Here is a 13,727-nt window from a genome sequence, read left to right on the forward strand (position 1 = left end):
GATTTTTGTTGATTGTCTTAATTTTTTTACATAGAAAAATATGCCATCCATTAACAGAAACAGTTTTGTTTCTTCCTTCCCAATCACGGTACTATTTGTTTATGTATTGTCTTATCGAATTAACTAGCATTTCTAGGACAATGTTGGAAAAAGTATTGAGAGGAGACATCCTTATTTTTTTTCTGACTTTAGTGGAAAAGCTTCTAGTTTCTCACCATTAAATATAATGTTAGCTGTAGATTTTTTGTAGATGTCTTTTAACAAGTTGAGGAAGTTCCCCTTTATTCCTAATTTGCATTTTTTTTTCCTTTTTAAGGCTGAATAATATGTGGTATGTATGTACCACATTTTGTTTCCCAATCACCCGTTGATGGACACTTGGGTAGCTTCCACCTTTTGGCTATTGTGAATAATGCTGCTATGAACATGGGTATACAAATCTCTCTTTGAGACCCTGCTTCCAATTCTTCTGGGTAAGTACCAGAAGTGGAATTGCTGAATTGTACGGTAGTTCTATTTTAAATTTTTTGAGGGACCAATATACAAAATATTATATGCAAGAATTCACGATGCTGATGTTTATAACATCAAAATTTTGGAAGCAGCCTTGCTTCATCAGTAGGTGATTGGTTACATAAATTACAGCACATCATGCAATGACGTATTCTGTAGCTCTTTAAAAACAATATGGTAGATCTATATAGTGATTTTTCAAAATTTATTTTTATTTATTTATTTATTCGTTTATGTATTATTTATTTGCGTGCCTCACATGTATTAGGAAAGTGTTCTACCACGAGCCACAACCCCAGTCCCTCTATATAGTTTTAATGTGTTAAAATGTCCAGATATATTTTAATATGAGAAAGGCAAACAATATATATAATATGCACATTTTAATTTTAAATCTATATACATATATCTTGTGCTCATTTTTTTTTTTCAAGAATAATGAACTAGAAAGGGAAAGGAGATTGTAAGTACAGCAGGAGAGCAAACTTCACTGCATTATAATTTACTGCTTCAGTTTAGGGTTTACAAGAAATGTAGCTTTGTAAGCAGAGAAGTCAATTTGAATAATCGTATGAGGGGGTTAACTCCCATTTTCTTTGAAATACAAAGAAAATGTTAAGTATTTGACTTATTTACAGTTTTTATGTCCATAATGTCAAATGCTAGTCACTGGGATATTTTGTTTTGTTTTGTGTTTTGCATTACTAGGGACAGGTCCCTAGGACTTTGCATGTGTTAGGCAAATGCTCTGTCACTGAGTTACATCCCTGGCCCTTTTTATTTTTATTTTGAGATAAGATTTCACTAAGTTGTTCATGGTGGTCTTGAACTTGTGATCCTCCTGCCTCAGCCTCCTGAATAGCTGGGATGACAGGCGGTACTATCATGCCTGGCAATTTTTGTTGTGTTCTTATATTTTTAAAATCTTTTTGTTATTTGTGTCAAGAATATTTGTTAGTTGTGACGTGAGATATAAAATTATCACAGTGAATTTCCATCAAAATGGTTTCACATAAGGAAAACGTCCCTCCATTAAAAAAAAAAAAAATAGTTGTAGATAAACACACAGTATCTATTTATTTTTATGTGGTGCTGAGGATCGAACCCAGTGCCTCGTATATGCAAGGCAAGCACTTTACCATAGCCCCAGACCCCCTCCATTTTTATGTCATATTTGAATAGTGCTTTCTGTTTCCCGTGGCTTGGTGTGATGAGGTAAGTAGTGAAATCAGGCTTGTCAAAGTCCTTTTGTTCTTTGGAGAAAGTATCAATCTTTTTCTTAGTTTAGGAATCGTGCTACATTACACACTGAATTCTGTTTTTTGTTTTGTTTTGTTTTTCTTTTATTCTGGCAGTAGATCTTCATGGAGGAACACGGAGTGACTCAAACTGAACACATGGCTACCATAGAAGCCCATGCAGTGGCCCAACAAGTACAACAGGTCCACGTGGCTACTTACACTGAACACAGTATGCTAAGTGCTGATGAAGACTCCCCTTCTTCTCCTGAGGACACCTCTTATGATGATTCAGATATTCTCAACTCGACGGCGGCTGATGAGGTTACAGCCCATCTGGCTGCTGCAGGTAATATTTGGACTGGGATTTTTTTTTTTTTTTCCTTGTGGTACCATTCTTATCTGAAAGATTTAGGATCAAGGCAGGCACTCTCACATTTATCTTCATCACAATTTTTTTTTTTAGCGGTGCTGGGGATCAAACCCAGGGCTTCACGCATGCTAGGTAAGTAGTCTACCACAATTTTTTAAGCCTTGCATATAATTACTGGGACTTGATCTACAGTCATTTACTATTAATGTATGACTTTGGTTTTATTGTCTTATCCCCTTCTGAAGGTCTTTGGTACCAGGGATTGAACCCAGGGGCGCCTAACAACCACTGAGTCACATCTCCAGCCCTTTTATTATATTTTATTTAATCAGAGTCCCACTGAGTTGCTTAAGCCCTGGATAAGTTGCTGAGGCTGGCTTTGACTTACGATCCTGTTTCTGTCTCCCAAGCCACTGGGATTACAGCTGTGTGCCACTACGCCTGGCTCTCTTTTGGCTTTTAACTGAAGTATTTATTCCATTTATATTAAATGTAAGAACTGATATATTTAGATTTAAATTTGTCATCTTGGGGCAAGGGATGTAGCTCAATGGTAGAGTGTATGCTTAACATGCTCGAGGTCCTAGGTTCAATCCCCAATACCAAATAAATAAGTAAATTTATTATTTTTTATTTAACATTAAATCTTTAATAATTTGTCTATGTAAATCTTTAAAATTTAAATATTTTCTTCACCTATTTATTTGACATATTTACTACATGTTTTATCTTTGCTCACCTGTTATATTTACCTTTCTGTTTGGCTTTCTGTTTTTTGAGTGATTGAAAAGTTTTCTTTCTTTATTTTTCTTGTTAATTTGGAAGATATATATGCTTTTACTATTGATGGTTCCCCTTGAAATTAAATCATACATCATTCATTTATCAGAGTCTTATATACTTGGTACTTTTGTCCTTCATGGGGATATAATTTCATTCCTGTGTTCCTGTCTTATGCTATTATTATCTGGTGTATTCATTCATTGAATATTTTAAACCCCACAAGATATTGTTTTATACATAGTTGATATTCACTTTTTCTATGTCTCCAGTTGCCTTATGAGATCATTTTTCTTCTGCCCCAAGGACATCATTTAGTACTTCATTTAGTATGGATCTACTAGTAGCAAATTCTGCTTTTGCTTATCTGGGAACGCTTTTATTTATTCTTCAACTTTGAAGGATATTTTCTCTAGGAATGAAATTCTAGATTGGTGGTTATATTCTTTTCTAATATTAAAGATAGCGTTCTACTGTCTTTTTTTTTTTTTGAGAAGTGTTAAATATTCTTTATTTAATATCATACATAAACCACACTAAAATGCCTTTCCATAAGGAAAGAACAGCATTTTAGATACAGGGAATTCTAATTAAATTGGCATGGTCAACAAAAATATAAAGTAGACACTGCTTCCTTATCTTCAACCACTGCCTTTAATAGGCTAATGAACACAAATTGAAACAAATGTGAATCATGCTTGGTTCTGAGAGAGTGAAGTGATTTCCCCCATATTTTAAACATATTCACATAATCAGTTCTATAAAACTAAATATAAAACCAGTTTTCAGATATCATTCACCATTTTTGTGAAATACTGAACATTACTAATTAAGTCCAACCACAACTTTAAAAACGGGAAACAGTGATAGAATTTACTGAAGTGGGAATATAACCAAAATATTAATTTAACTACAAGTCAGTTTTACTTAAATCAGGATTGTCCAACAAAAATAATTTTGTCATTCATTCATGATCTGATTTCTGGTGTATCACATCAATTAAATTATGGTGCACATAAAAAAGCCAAGAGACATTTCTGTTTTGTAATAAATAAGGCAGTAGCTATTCCTCATTAGTGGCTTTTTTGAGGTAAGCTATTAGGTCTGCCCTTTCTCCCTTCTTCTTAATGCCAGTGAAGATCATTTTTGTTCCAGGGATGTACTTTTTGGGATTCTCCAAATACTCCATCAGTGTATCCTCTCCCCAAGTGATGTCTTTGTTCTTGTTGGCATCTGTATAAGAGAATCCAGCAGCCTGACCTGTCTTCCGCCCAAAACAGTCCATGGAGATTTGGCCCAGTCTTGTGCTTGCCTCCCTTTTCCACCGTGTGTCACTGGGCACACTTCTGAACAAAAATCTTCTTGCCTTTCTCAACATCACCCATTTTTAATTCGCTAGTGCAAAGAAGGTTCCCGATCAGAAGCTGGACGTCCCACTCTCTCGAGTTCTACTGTCTTTTGGGTCCCATTGTTGCTATTGAGAATCCAACTGTTTCTAATGTCTACTAATTCTTTGAAGGTTATCTCCCATATTGGTGCCTCCCTACTAACTGTTTTTAAGATTTTCTGTCTTTAGTTTTGTGATGTATCTGGCTCTGATTTCTTCTCTTTAGGATTCTTTAGATATCTTGAATCTGTGAATTATTATCTTTCATCAATTCTGAGAAATCTGAGCCATTACATTTTGTTTATGATTCATTCCATCTCTTTCCCTTTATGACTCCAATTAAATTCGTTAGTCTTCCTCACTGAATCCTTCATGTCTCTTGCCTTTTGTTCTGTCTGTACCATTCTTTTGTCTTTTTATGCTTTATTCTGTGTAGTTTGTTCTGTCTTTTAATTTATTAATTTTTTTTCTTAGCTGTATCTAAAATGCTTTTAAATCTGTTCACTGAATAACTAATTTTGATAATTGTTAGTGGTTTGGTCTGTTTTTTTTTTTCCCCCCTCTCTCCCTAGTTTTAGATGTTTGTTTATTCACAGTGCTAGGGATCAAACCCAAGGCTTTATGCCTAGGCAAGTACTATACCACTGAGTTACATCCCGAGCCCTAGAATTTCTAGTGTGTGTTTTTCCCTTACAAATCTGCACTGTTGCAGTTTCTAGCTGTGGTGTTGGTGGTGGAGGGGAGTTCTTAAATCCCCTTGAATAAAGTAAACATGATTTTACAATTTATCTGGTAATTCAACTTTCTGCAGTACTTATGGATCTCTGTTGTATGCTATTTAATACCATTTCTTGTTTATGTTGGCTTGTCTCTTTATATACTAGTTATATTTGAATGCATGCTGGATGATGTTTTTGGAAACTTATTTTTAGAAATAAATTTTGAGTCTAGGATAATGTTAATTTCCTCTTGAGATTTTTTTTTTGGGGGGAGTGGGGGGTTGGAGTATTGGGGATTGAACCCAGGGACACTTTCCCACTGAGCCACATTCCCAGCCCTTTGAATTTTTTATTTTGAGACAGGGCCTCATTAAGTTGCTTAGGGCATTGCTAAGTTGCTGAGGATAATCTTGAATTCTCAATCCTCCTGTCTCAGCCTCCCAAGTCTCTGGGATTAGAGTCTCTGCACCCAGCTTACAATGATTTTTGTTTGCTTCTGCCAAATATCTGAGGGCAGTGGGAATCCTGGATCATCTTAATCCAATTTAAGGTTTTGAGACTTTCTAGAGTACTAAGTGACTTAAAGCTGGGCTGTATTTTATATTATTCTATTTATATTGTAATAGCACCATAAAAACTATGCCTAGATGGGTCTAGTGTTATATAAAGAATAAATACCTTAGAAGATATTTAGGAAAAGCTGGATAGGAAATCAGTGCTCAGGAGTGGCAAAAATACTATCTTTATAAATGAATGCTGTATTTAAGGAGAAGGAGACGGATACAATGAAGAATGAGTAATCTTATATTTTCAGTTATTATCTAATGTGTTAATTCTGGAATGGTGATTTAAAAATAAGGCTTAGAGCTGGGGATATAGCTCAGTGGTAAAGCACTTGCCCAGTATGCATGAGGCCCTGGATTTGAACCCTGGCACTCCCACCCCCGCCCCCAAAAGGCTTAGTGGTATAACAGATGAGATGTTTAACATATGTTTTGTGAAATTCATACACTTCCCAGAAGAGGGCATCCTAACACAGTGAATTTAAGTCAATGTTTTTCCTATAAAGGAAGATACTGCATTGTCATAGTGTTAAGATCAGAAAAGGTGGCTGGCATGTAGCTCAGTGGGCATGCTTATCTAGCATGCATATTCCCTAAGTTCAATTCCTAGCACTACATTAAAAAAAAAAAAAAAACTTAGGATAAGTACTGTAGTTTAACCCTTTCACGTGACATGTGTGGAAACTGAGGGAGAAAATATTTAGTGTTAACAATAATTATTGAGGAACTATTACTAGAAGACAGGCAAGAACTTGCTCCCAAGGAAGCTCTCAGTCTAGTGGTAGAGGAGGGATACAAATAGTAAAGTGATATAATTTCAGTGAACATTGAATGCTCTGAAGAAAATAACAAGGTAAAGTAATGGTGAGAGAAGGTGGGCTAGTGAGTGGTTGGAGAACGTTCTCTGGAGATGGTTGTCATTGACAGGCAGTTAAGTATCAACAAAGGAAAGGGCATTTCAGACTGAGGAAATAACCAGAGCAAGAACTCACTAATGGGAAATAGGAAGGAGGACGCGGTGGTTGGAGCTTTGTAAGCCAGAAGAGAAAATGGTGCAAGAGGGCAGGTGTGAGTCAAACCACACAGGGTTTAGGAGCTGTGTAAGGTAAAGAATTTGTAGAGACTGCAGAGGCCATGGTTAATTGCCTGGGCTTGCATTTGAATCCTAACTCCACTTAATGCTAGCTAGAAGATCTTTCTGAGGAGTGAGTCTGTAGCATGCATCATATTTGAAGGAAACCCAGAAAAGGTAAATGACCATCCATCTTACCACATTGTACCTCAAAAATGCTTCTAATTCTCAGCAGCCCATTTTAATGCTGATAGCCCCTAATTAGTGTTGATTTTCAAGGCAGAAAGTTTAGAAGTAGTACAACAAAATGAAGTCAGTAGGTAATAAAAACATTAATATCTCAAGATAGTCAAATGTTTTGGTGTCAGTCACCAATGTGAATTTTAGAGGACTTCTTTTTTTAAGAAAAATTGAATTTATTTTATTTTCTTCAAAGTGATAAGGGAGGGCTGGGGATGTGGCTCAAGCGGTAGCGCGCTCGCCTGGCATGCGTGCGGCCCGGGTTCGATCCTCAGCACCACATACCAACAAAGATGTTGTGTCTGCCGAGAACTAAAAAAAAAAATAAAATAAATAAATATTAAAAATTCTCTCTCTCTCTCACTCTCTATCCTCTCTCACTCTCTCTTTAAAAAAAACAAAAAAAACAAAAAAAAAAACCAAAGTGATAAGGGATAGGGTAACAGATTATGTCACATGGTCTTAGACATAATTAGTACCTTCAATGTGATGTTTGGAAAAGTTGCCTCATACTAAAGTATAAAATACTTGAATATTTGAATATAGAAACATTCAAGATTGATATGACAAACACATGCACTCACTACCCAGCTTTGTCAATTATGGCTGCTATTTTGACATGTTTACTTCAGTTTTTTTTTTTTTTTAATAAGAATTACAGATGTGGTTGAAACTTCCAGTGTTCCTCTTTCTAATCTTGTTCTTCTCCCTAAGAAACCATTATTCTGGATTTGGTCTTTCTTATTGTCTTGCATTTCTTTATATTTTTGTTCTGTGTACATGTATCATTAAATAATACCTGGCATTGTTTTACATATTTTAAATTACATATTAATGAAATTACTCTTTTTTTTTTTTTGTACTGTGGATTGAACTCAGCAGGTACTTGACCACTGAGCCACATCCCCATCCCTTTTTTGTATTTTTTTTATTGATTATTTAAAACATTACATAGCTCATAATATATCATCTTTCATACATTTGACTCAAATTGGGTTTTGAACTCCCATTTTCACCCCAAATACAGATTGCAGAATCACATCTGTTACATATTCACATTTTTACATAATGCCATATTAGTGACTGTTGTATTCTGCTACCTTTCCTATCCCCTACTATCCCCCTTCCCCTCCCCTCCCCTCCCATCTTCCCTCTCTACCTCCTCTGCTGTCCTTTTTTGAATTTTATTTAGAGACAGGATCTCACTGAGTTGCTTAGTGCCTCACGCCATTGCTGAGGCTGGCTTTGAACTTGCAATTCTCCTGTCTTAGCCTCCTGAGCTGCTGGGATTATAGACATGCACCACTGCGCCTGGCTATATTATATTATATTTCTATAATACTATGTTTAATTGATTTAGCATTATTCTCTGAGATTTATTCATGGCAATAATATGGCTGTGTATTCATTTCAACTTTTATTTGGGATTGCATTCATTACCTGAACATTTCATTCATAGATACTTAGGTGGTTTATAATTTTTTGCCATCATAGTTGATGCAAATGAAAGTCATTTTACATATATTCTTATACATATGTGTGATAGTTTCTCTAAATATGGCTTTCAAACTCTTTATAATGTCTCACATTAATATATTTTAAATTGTGATCCAGAATAAATAAACAGTCAAACCACACAAGGTTTAGGAGCTGTGCAAGGTAAAGAATAAAGCTGGGGGTGTAGCTCAGTGCACATATAACAGAAATAACAATTTTTCATGAAATAATACTTATCCCTATTACAAGTGATATTACTCTGTAATATTTTCTAGTCTGTTCTGTTTTATTCTATTTTAGTGGGGGAAAAAACTGCTCACAAGCCACCAAATGGTCATAATCTACAATTTTAAAAATACTACTTGAGGGTATATGCAAGAGGGGAGCTAGAGGGCCAAAGATAGACTAAATATTGTCTTTCCAAATCAGTGTATTAACTTAAATTTTCATAAACAGTGGTAGAGCAAAATGGGAACTTTAGCAATTTAAGAGCTGACAGGCTGTGGTTTTGCATGCTGACACCAAGCATCTCTGCTTACTGACATTTAACCATAGGGGCTTGTTGCCGCTGACAGGTACCTTACAGATAACAGCAGTAGTGGAAGCAGGAAACAGTAACAGGGACAGAACAATTCCCTTTTAGGCTTAGTGCAATAAAAGTCCTTAAACTATATGAGCTACAAGTCCCTGGGCTGTTGACAAGCTTCATCCATATAAGAAATGAAGAATGCACCCTCCAAGAAAATGACACCAACTTTCTTGCCTGTGTGTACCCAAAACTTGCTTATGCATAAAAGTTAAAACCCTACTTTGATCAGGGTTCAGACTTTGGACTGTGCTGCTGCTAATAAAGTGTTGCTTCCAGATCTCGGGGTCCTGACCCTTAATTCCCACCACACTAGAGTACCCGTTGATTCTCATCCTCATATTTGGTATTATTAGTCTTTTTCATTGTTCCCAATCTAGAAGGTATAAAATAATATCTCGATGTTGGTGTTTTTTTAGTTTAATTTAATATAATTTTTTTGCAGTTTTGGGGATTGAATCCAGAGCCTCAAGCTCACTTTGGCACCTTTTCTACCACAGAGCTGTGTCCTCAGTCTTCAGTGTTGGTTTAATTTGCATTTCTCCAAGATAGAGTCTGTTTTTCCACACAGACAATTAGCACCATATTTTTGATAGTCTATTCTTTTCTTACCCATCTGCTCATATGGTAGAATGTTTATGAACTTTTCAATTCATTTTTATTGGCTTGTCTATCCCTGAGCCAGTTCTACACTTAATAACTATAGCTTTATAGTGACTATTTAATTATAGTTATTATTTAATATGTGATAGAATGAGTGTCCTCTCTTCTTAATATCTTTTAAATTGCCTATTCTTGGCCATTACACTTCCATTTAAATAATAGATTCAATTATCAAGTTCCCCAGAAGCCCTTACTGGGATTTTCATTTGAATTGTGTTGAATTTATAGATTGATCAAATTAAGCAACTTTATTCATAAAACTGGAAATAGCCCAAGTGCCATGGATTAATTAAACTAGTTTATTCTTACACTGGAATACTACTCAACAAGCAAAAAGGAACAAATGACTGAATGGATGAATTCTAAAAACATTTTTCTAAGTAAAAGAACTTTACTAAAGAGGATATATGTTGTATAATTCTGTTTATTGAAGTTCTAGAATAAGTAACACCAAAGTAGCGTGAAAAAAAATCAGAAAATAGTAGTACCTTTGGGAGGATTAGAAAGGGGCATGAAATAACCTTTTTTATTTATATATATACACACATACACTATATGCTTGAGTTTGTGTATTTCATTATGTGTAGATTTTACCTCATGAAAAAATGCAAAAAAAAAAAATATTGAATTGTAGCTAATGATATGTCTGCTGAAGTATTTAGGGCTATCATTGACATTTGCATTTTACTTTGAAATGCCTTAAAAGAATTTGGATTGGTGAGTGGATAAATGTATGTAGTAAAATGTTAAAATTCTTTTAACTTTGCTTAATGTGTGGAAGTATTCATGATAAAATGTTGGATTCCTATAACTCAATAGAAAAATGAAGAAGCTGATTTAAAAATGGGCAAAGGACTTGAATAAATGTTTCTCTAAAGAGTTAAATAGATGGCCAGCAGCTATATGAAACGATGCTTAATGTCGTGGTGGTAGAACATCAAGAGATGCAAATCAAAACCACAATAAAGTAGCACCACACACTTGTTAGGATGGCTGTTATCAAAAATATGAAAGATAACTAATTTTGACAAGGTTACAGAGTAATTGGAACCCTTTTTTGGAGTTTCCTCAAAAAATTTAAAATAGAAACTGTTGGATATTTACCCAAAATATTTTAAATCAGGATCCCAAAGAGGTATCCCACGTTCATTGATGCCTTATACACAATAACCATGATGTGAGAACAATCTACATGTCCAGTGATGGATGAATGACTAAAGAAGATACAGCATATATGTACACAAAATGGAATATTCAGCCATATAAAATGAAGGAAATCCTGCTGTGTGACAACGTGGATGCATCTTGAGGACATTTTGCTGATTGAAATAAGCCAGTCACAAAAGGACAAATACTGCATGATTCTACTTATGAAGTATCTGAATAATCAGACTCGTAAAAGCAGAGAGTAGGATGGTGGGACTAAGGGGAAGGATATCTGGGGACTTTATGTTCAGCAGAGTTTCAGGGCTGAAGGATGTAGCCTAGTGGTAGTTTTTGCTTAGGGTGTGCAAGGCCTTAGGTTTGATCGTTAGCACCGCACATGTGCATGCATGCACACACACAAAGATAGCTTCACTTGTGCAAGAGGAATAAGTTCTTGATATCTGCTTGTACAAAATTATGCTTATAGTTAATTAATATTATACATACTTAAAAGTTTTATTAAGGTAGATTTCAGTAATGTTAAGTATGCTTACTATAATTTTGTAAAATAAAACATTGGGAAAGAATGCATCAATAAGATTTCTTTCTGTACCAACTGAAAGAAAGCAGTCAGCAGCTTGCTTTTGGGAATCAAGTTTGGCTGATTGGGCTACTAAACAACATCACAGAAGCTCATCTGGGTTTTCCTGAAAGCTTCTTTTAATTCAGTCACTTAGAATATACATGCTGGTATCATTGTTAGCAATTCAATTTAGATTTATTTAACCCTTCTAGAGGGTTCACTAATTAGGATAAAGGTAGAACACCTTTTTAAAAAGAAAAAGAAATGTATTTGATATATTGAGAGTGCAAGTATCAGAGACTCTCATTGTTCATTAGGGTTACCTTTCATCCACCCTGCAAAACACACACACACACACACACACACACACACACACACACACACACAAAATACATGAGTTTTAGGGCAAGCCAGACCAGATTTTATTCTGATTTCCTCCTTAGAGCAGGGAAGTTTTCATCTCTTTTCTGCCAGGATGCTTTCATCAACTTGACCTAATGGCCAACATCTCCCCTTTTTGGCAAAATTCCCAGAGATAACAAGAAAAGTTTTCAATTAAGATGGTATTCTTTTACATATTCCTCTTATAGGTGATGTTGTTGCAGTTTCGGGTGTGAGTGTTTTCTCTTAGTACCTTAACTTGGCTGAGTGCAAATGAAAGTAATTTGTCTCGGTTTTGACAAACCTTCATCTTAATGCCACAGTTTGTCCTAGCACCTCTGAGAATATTGCCATTACAGACCAGGCATGCTGGCAAAACAGCTTTATACAAACTTCAAGCTGGTGTGTGGTGGGGAGGTATAAGTCATTTGTGCTGTAAAAAGATTCATTGTAAGTTTTAGTAGTAAATCACAGTATGATTCATGTTAAACAATAGTGAAGTATATTGTTAGTATCAGAAACATTCCATTTTCCCTGACAATATATTAGGAAAGAAATGCTAAGTTTTTTGTGAATCTTTCATTGCTTTCTGTCTTATACAGTTGCAGGCTTCAATCTCAGCACATACTTACTATTTCAGGTCCTGTGGGAATGGCTGCTGCTGCTGCTGTGGCAACAGGGAAGAAAAGGAAACGGCCTCATGTGTTTGAGTCTAATCCATCTATCCGGAAGAGACAGCAAACACGTTTGCTTCGGTGAGGGATCCCTTATCCCTATTATTACCCTCCCTCAAATGCTTCATGAATAGATGACAGGGTTCCTCAAGGACATCAAGAGTCCTTAATGACAGATTTACTCTAAAGTACTATTATAAAATTAAAGAAATGAAAATCTAGAAATATGATTTAAAAGATGTGTTATATTCCATTAATTCATTCAGAGAAAATTTGTATGCTTTCTGTGTGCCAGGCATTATTCTAGGCATTGAGAATATATCAATGAACAAAAAATTCCCTTAAAGAGCTTATATTCTGATAGAGGGGGAAAGAAGAGAAACAAATCATGTCAGATTGACTATAAATGTAGTGGAAAAAAATAAAGTGGAGTAAGAAAAATTACTGTAAGAAAGGAGGTGGGGAGATATAGTAGTTTTTCTCTTATAGGGATGATCTGAGAAATCTTTTTGATAAGTCAGTCTTTGAACAGAGACCTGAAGGAACTGAAAGAGCAACCATGTTGAAGTATAGGGGAAGAGCATTTCGGGCAGAAGGAATATCAAGATCCAAGGCTCTGAGGTGGGGACTCGCAGTCATGTTGAGGGACAGTTGGGGAGAACAAGAGAGGAGAGATGGTAGCATGCTGGAAGAGAGCCCAATCATGAGGTCTTACCTTCTTATATCAGTGTTTTAACTCAGAGTGAGGTGGGAAGTCAGTGAAGGCTTTTGACCAGAGCAAAGATACAATCTGATGTGAGTGCTTAAAAAAAATCACTCAAACTACATTCAATAAACTGAATAGACTGAAAATAGACTGGGTTGCAAGGATGGAAACAGGTTATTGTAGTAATATATATAGGTCAGAAATTATAGTCTTAAAACCAGTGTTGTAAGTTGGGCACAGTAGCACACATCTGTAATCCCAGAGACTTTGGAAGTTGAGGCAGGAGGAGCACAAGTTTGAGGTCAGCCTCAGCAGCTTAGTTAGACACTGTCTCAAAATTTTAAAAAAATTTTTAAAAATTAAAAAAGGGCTGGAGACATAGCTCAGTGGTAGAGAACCCCTGGGTTCAATGCCCATTACAACAACAAACAAACAAAACAGACAACCCAATGTCAGAGCAGCAGAGGTAATAAGAAGTGGTCAGGTTCTGGATGTATTTCAGAAGTCAGCTCAGCATGATTCCTTGATGGATTGGATGTGGAGAATGAGAGAGAAAAAGAAGTGAAGAGTAACCTCAAGATTTTTGGTTTGATTACTGGAACCAAT

The 13,727-nt window shown here is 35.6% G+C and overlaps 1 protein-coding gene and 1 pseudogene across 11 annotated transcripts in view; one reads left to right on the forward strand and one right to left on the reverse strand.

Annotated features, from left to right (window-relative positions):
- The window catches only part of NRF1 (nuclear respiratory factor 1), a 140,890-nt gene that overhangs the window by 51,811 nt on the left and 75,352 nt on the right, over positions 1–13,727 (forward strand). For 3 of the 10 annotated variants that reach the window (XM_081284513.1, XM_081284514.1, XM_081284515.1), the window contains exons 2-5: positions 317–473; positions 1,869–2,100; positions 2,218–2,256; positions 12,382–12,496. In XM_081284513.1, coding sequence (XP_081140639.1) covers positions 1,878–2,100; positions 2,218–2,256; positions 12,382–12,496 — 377 coding nt within the window. In that variant the 5' untranslated portion in view covers positions 317–473; positions 1,869–1,877. The remainder of the gene's footprint in view (positions 1–316; positions 474–1,868; positions 2,101–2,217; positions 2,257–12,381; positions 12,497–13,727) is intronic. The other 7 variants (XM_081284511.1, XM_081284519.1, XM_081284512.1 and 4 more) reach the window with 4 other exon arrangements.
- LOC308643963 (cytochrome c, somatic-like) lies at positions 3,787–4,289 on the reverse strand (annotated as a pseudogene). The gene has a single exon. The product of its transcript is annotated as a cytochrome c, somatic-like (transcript).

The sequence above is a fragment of the Spermophilus citellus genome, assembly GCF_964194105.1.
Source record: "Spermophilus citellus genome assembly, chromosome: 3".
Lineage (NCBI taxonomy): Eukaryota > Metazoa > Chordata > Mammalia > Rodentia > Sciuridae > Spermophilus > Spermophilus citellus.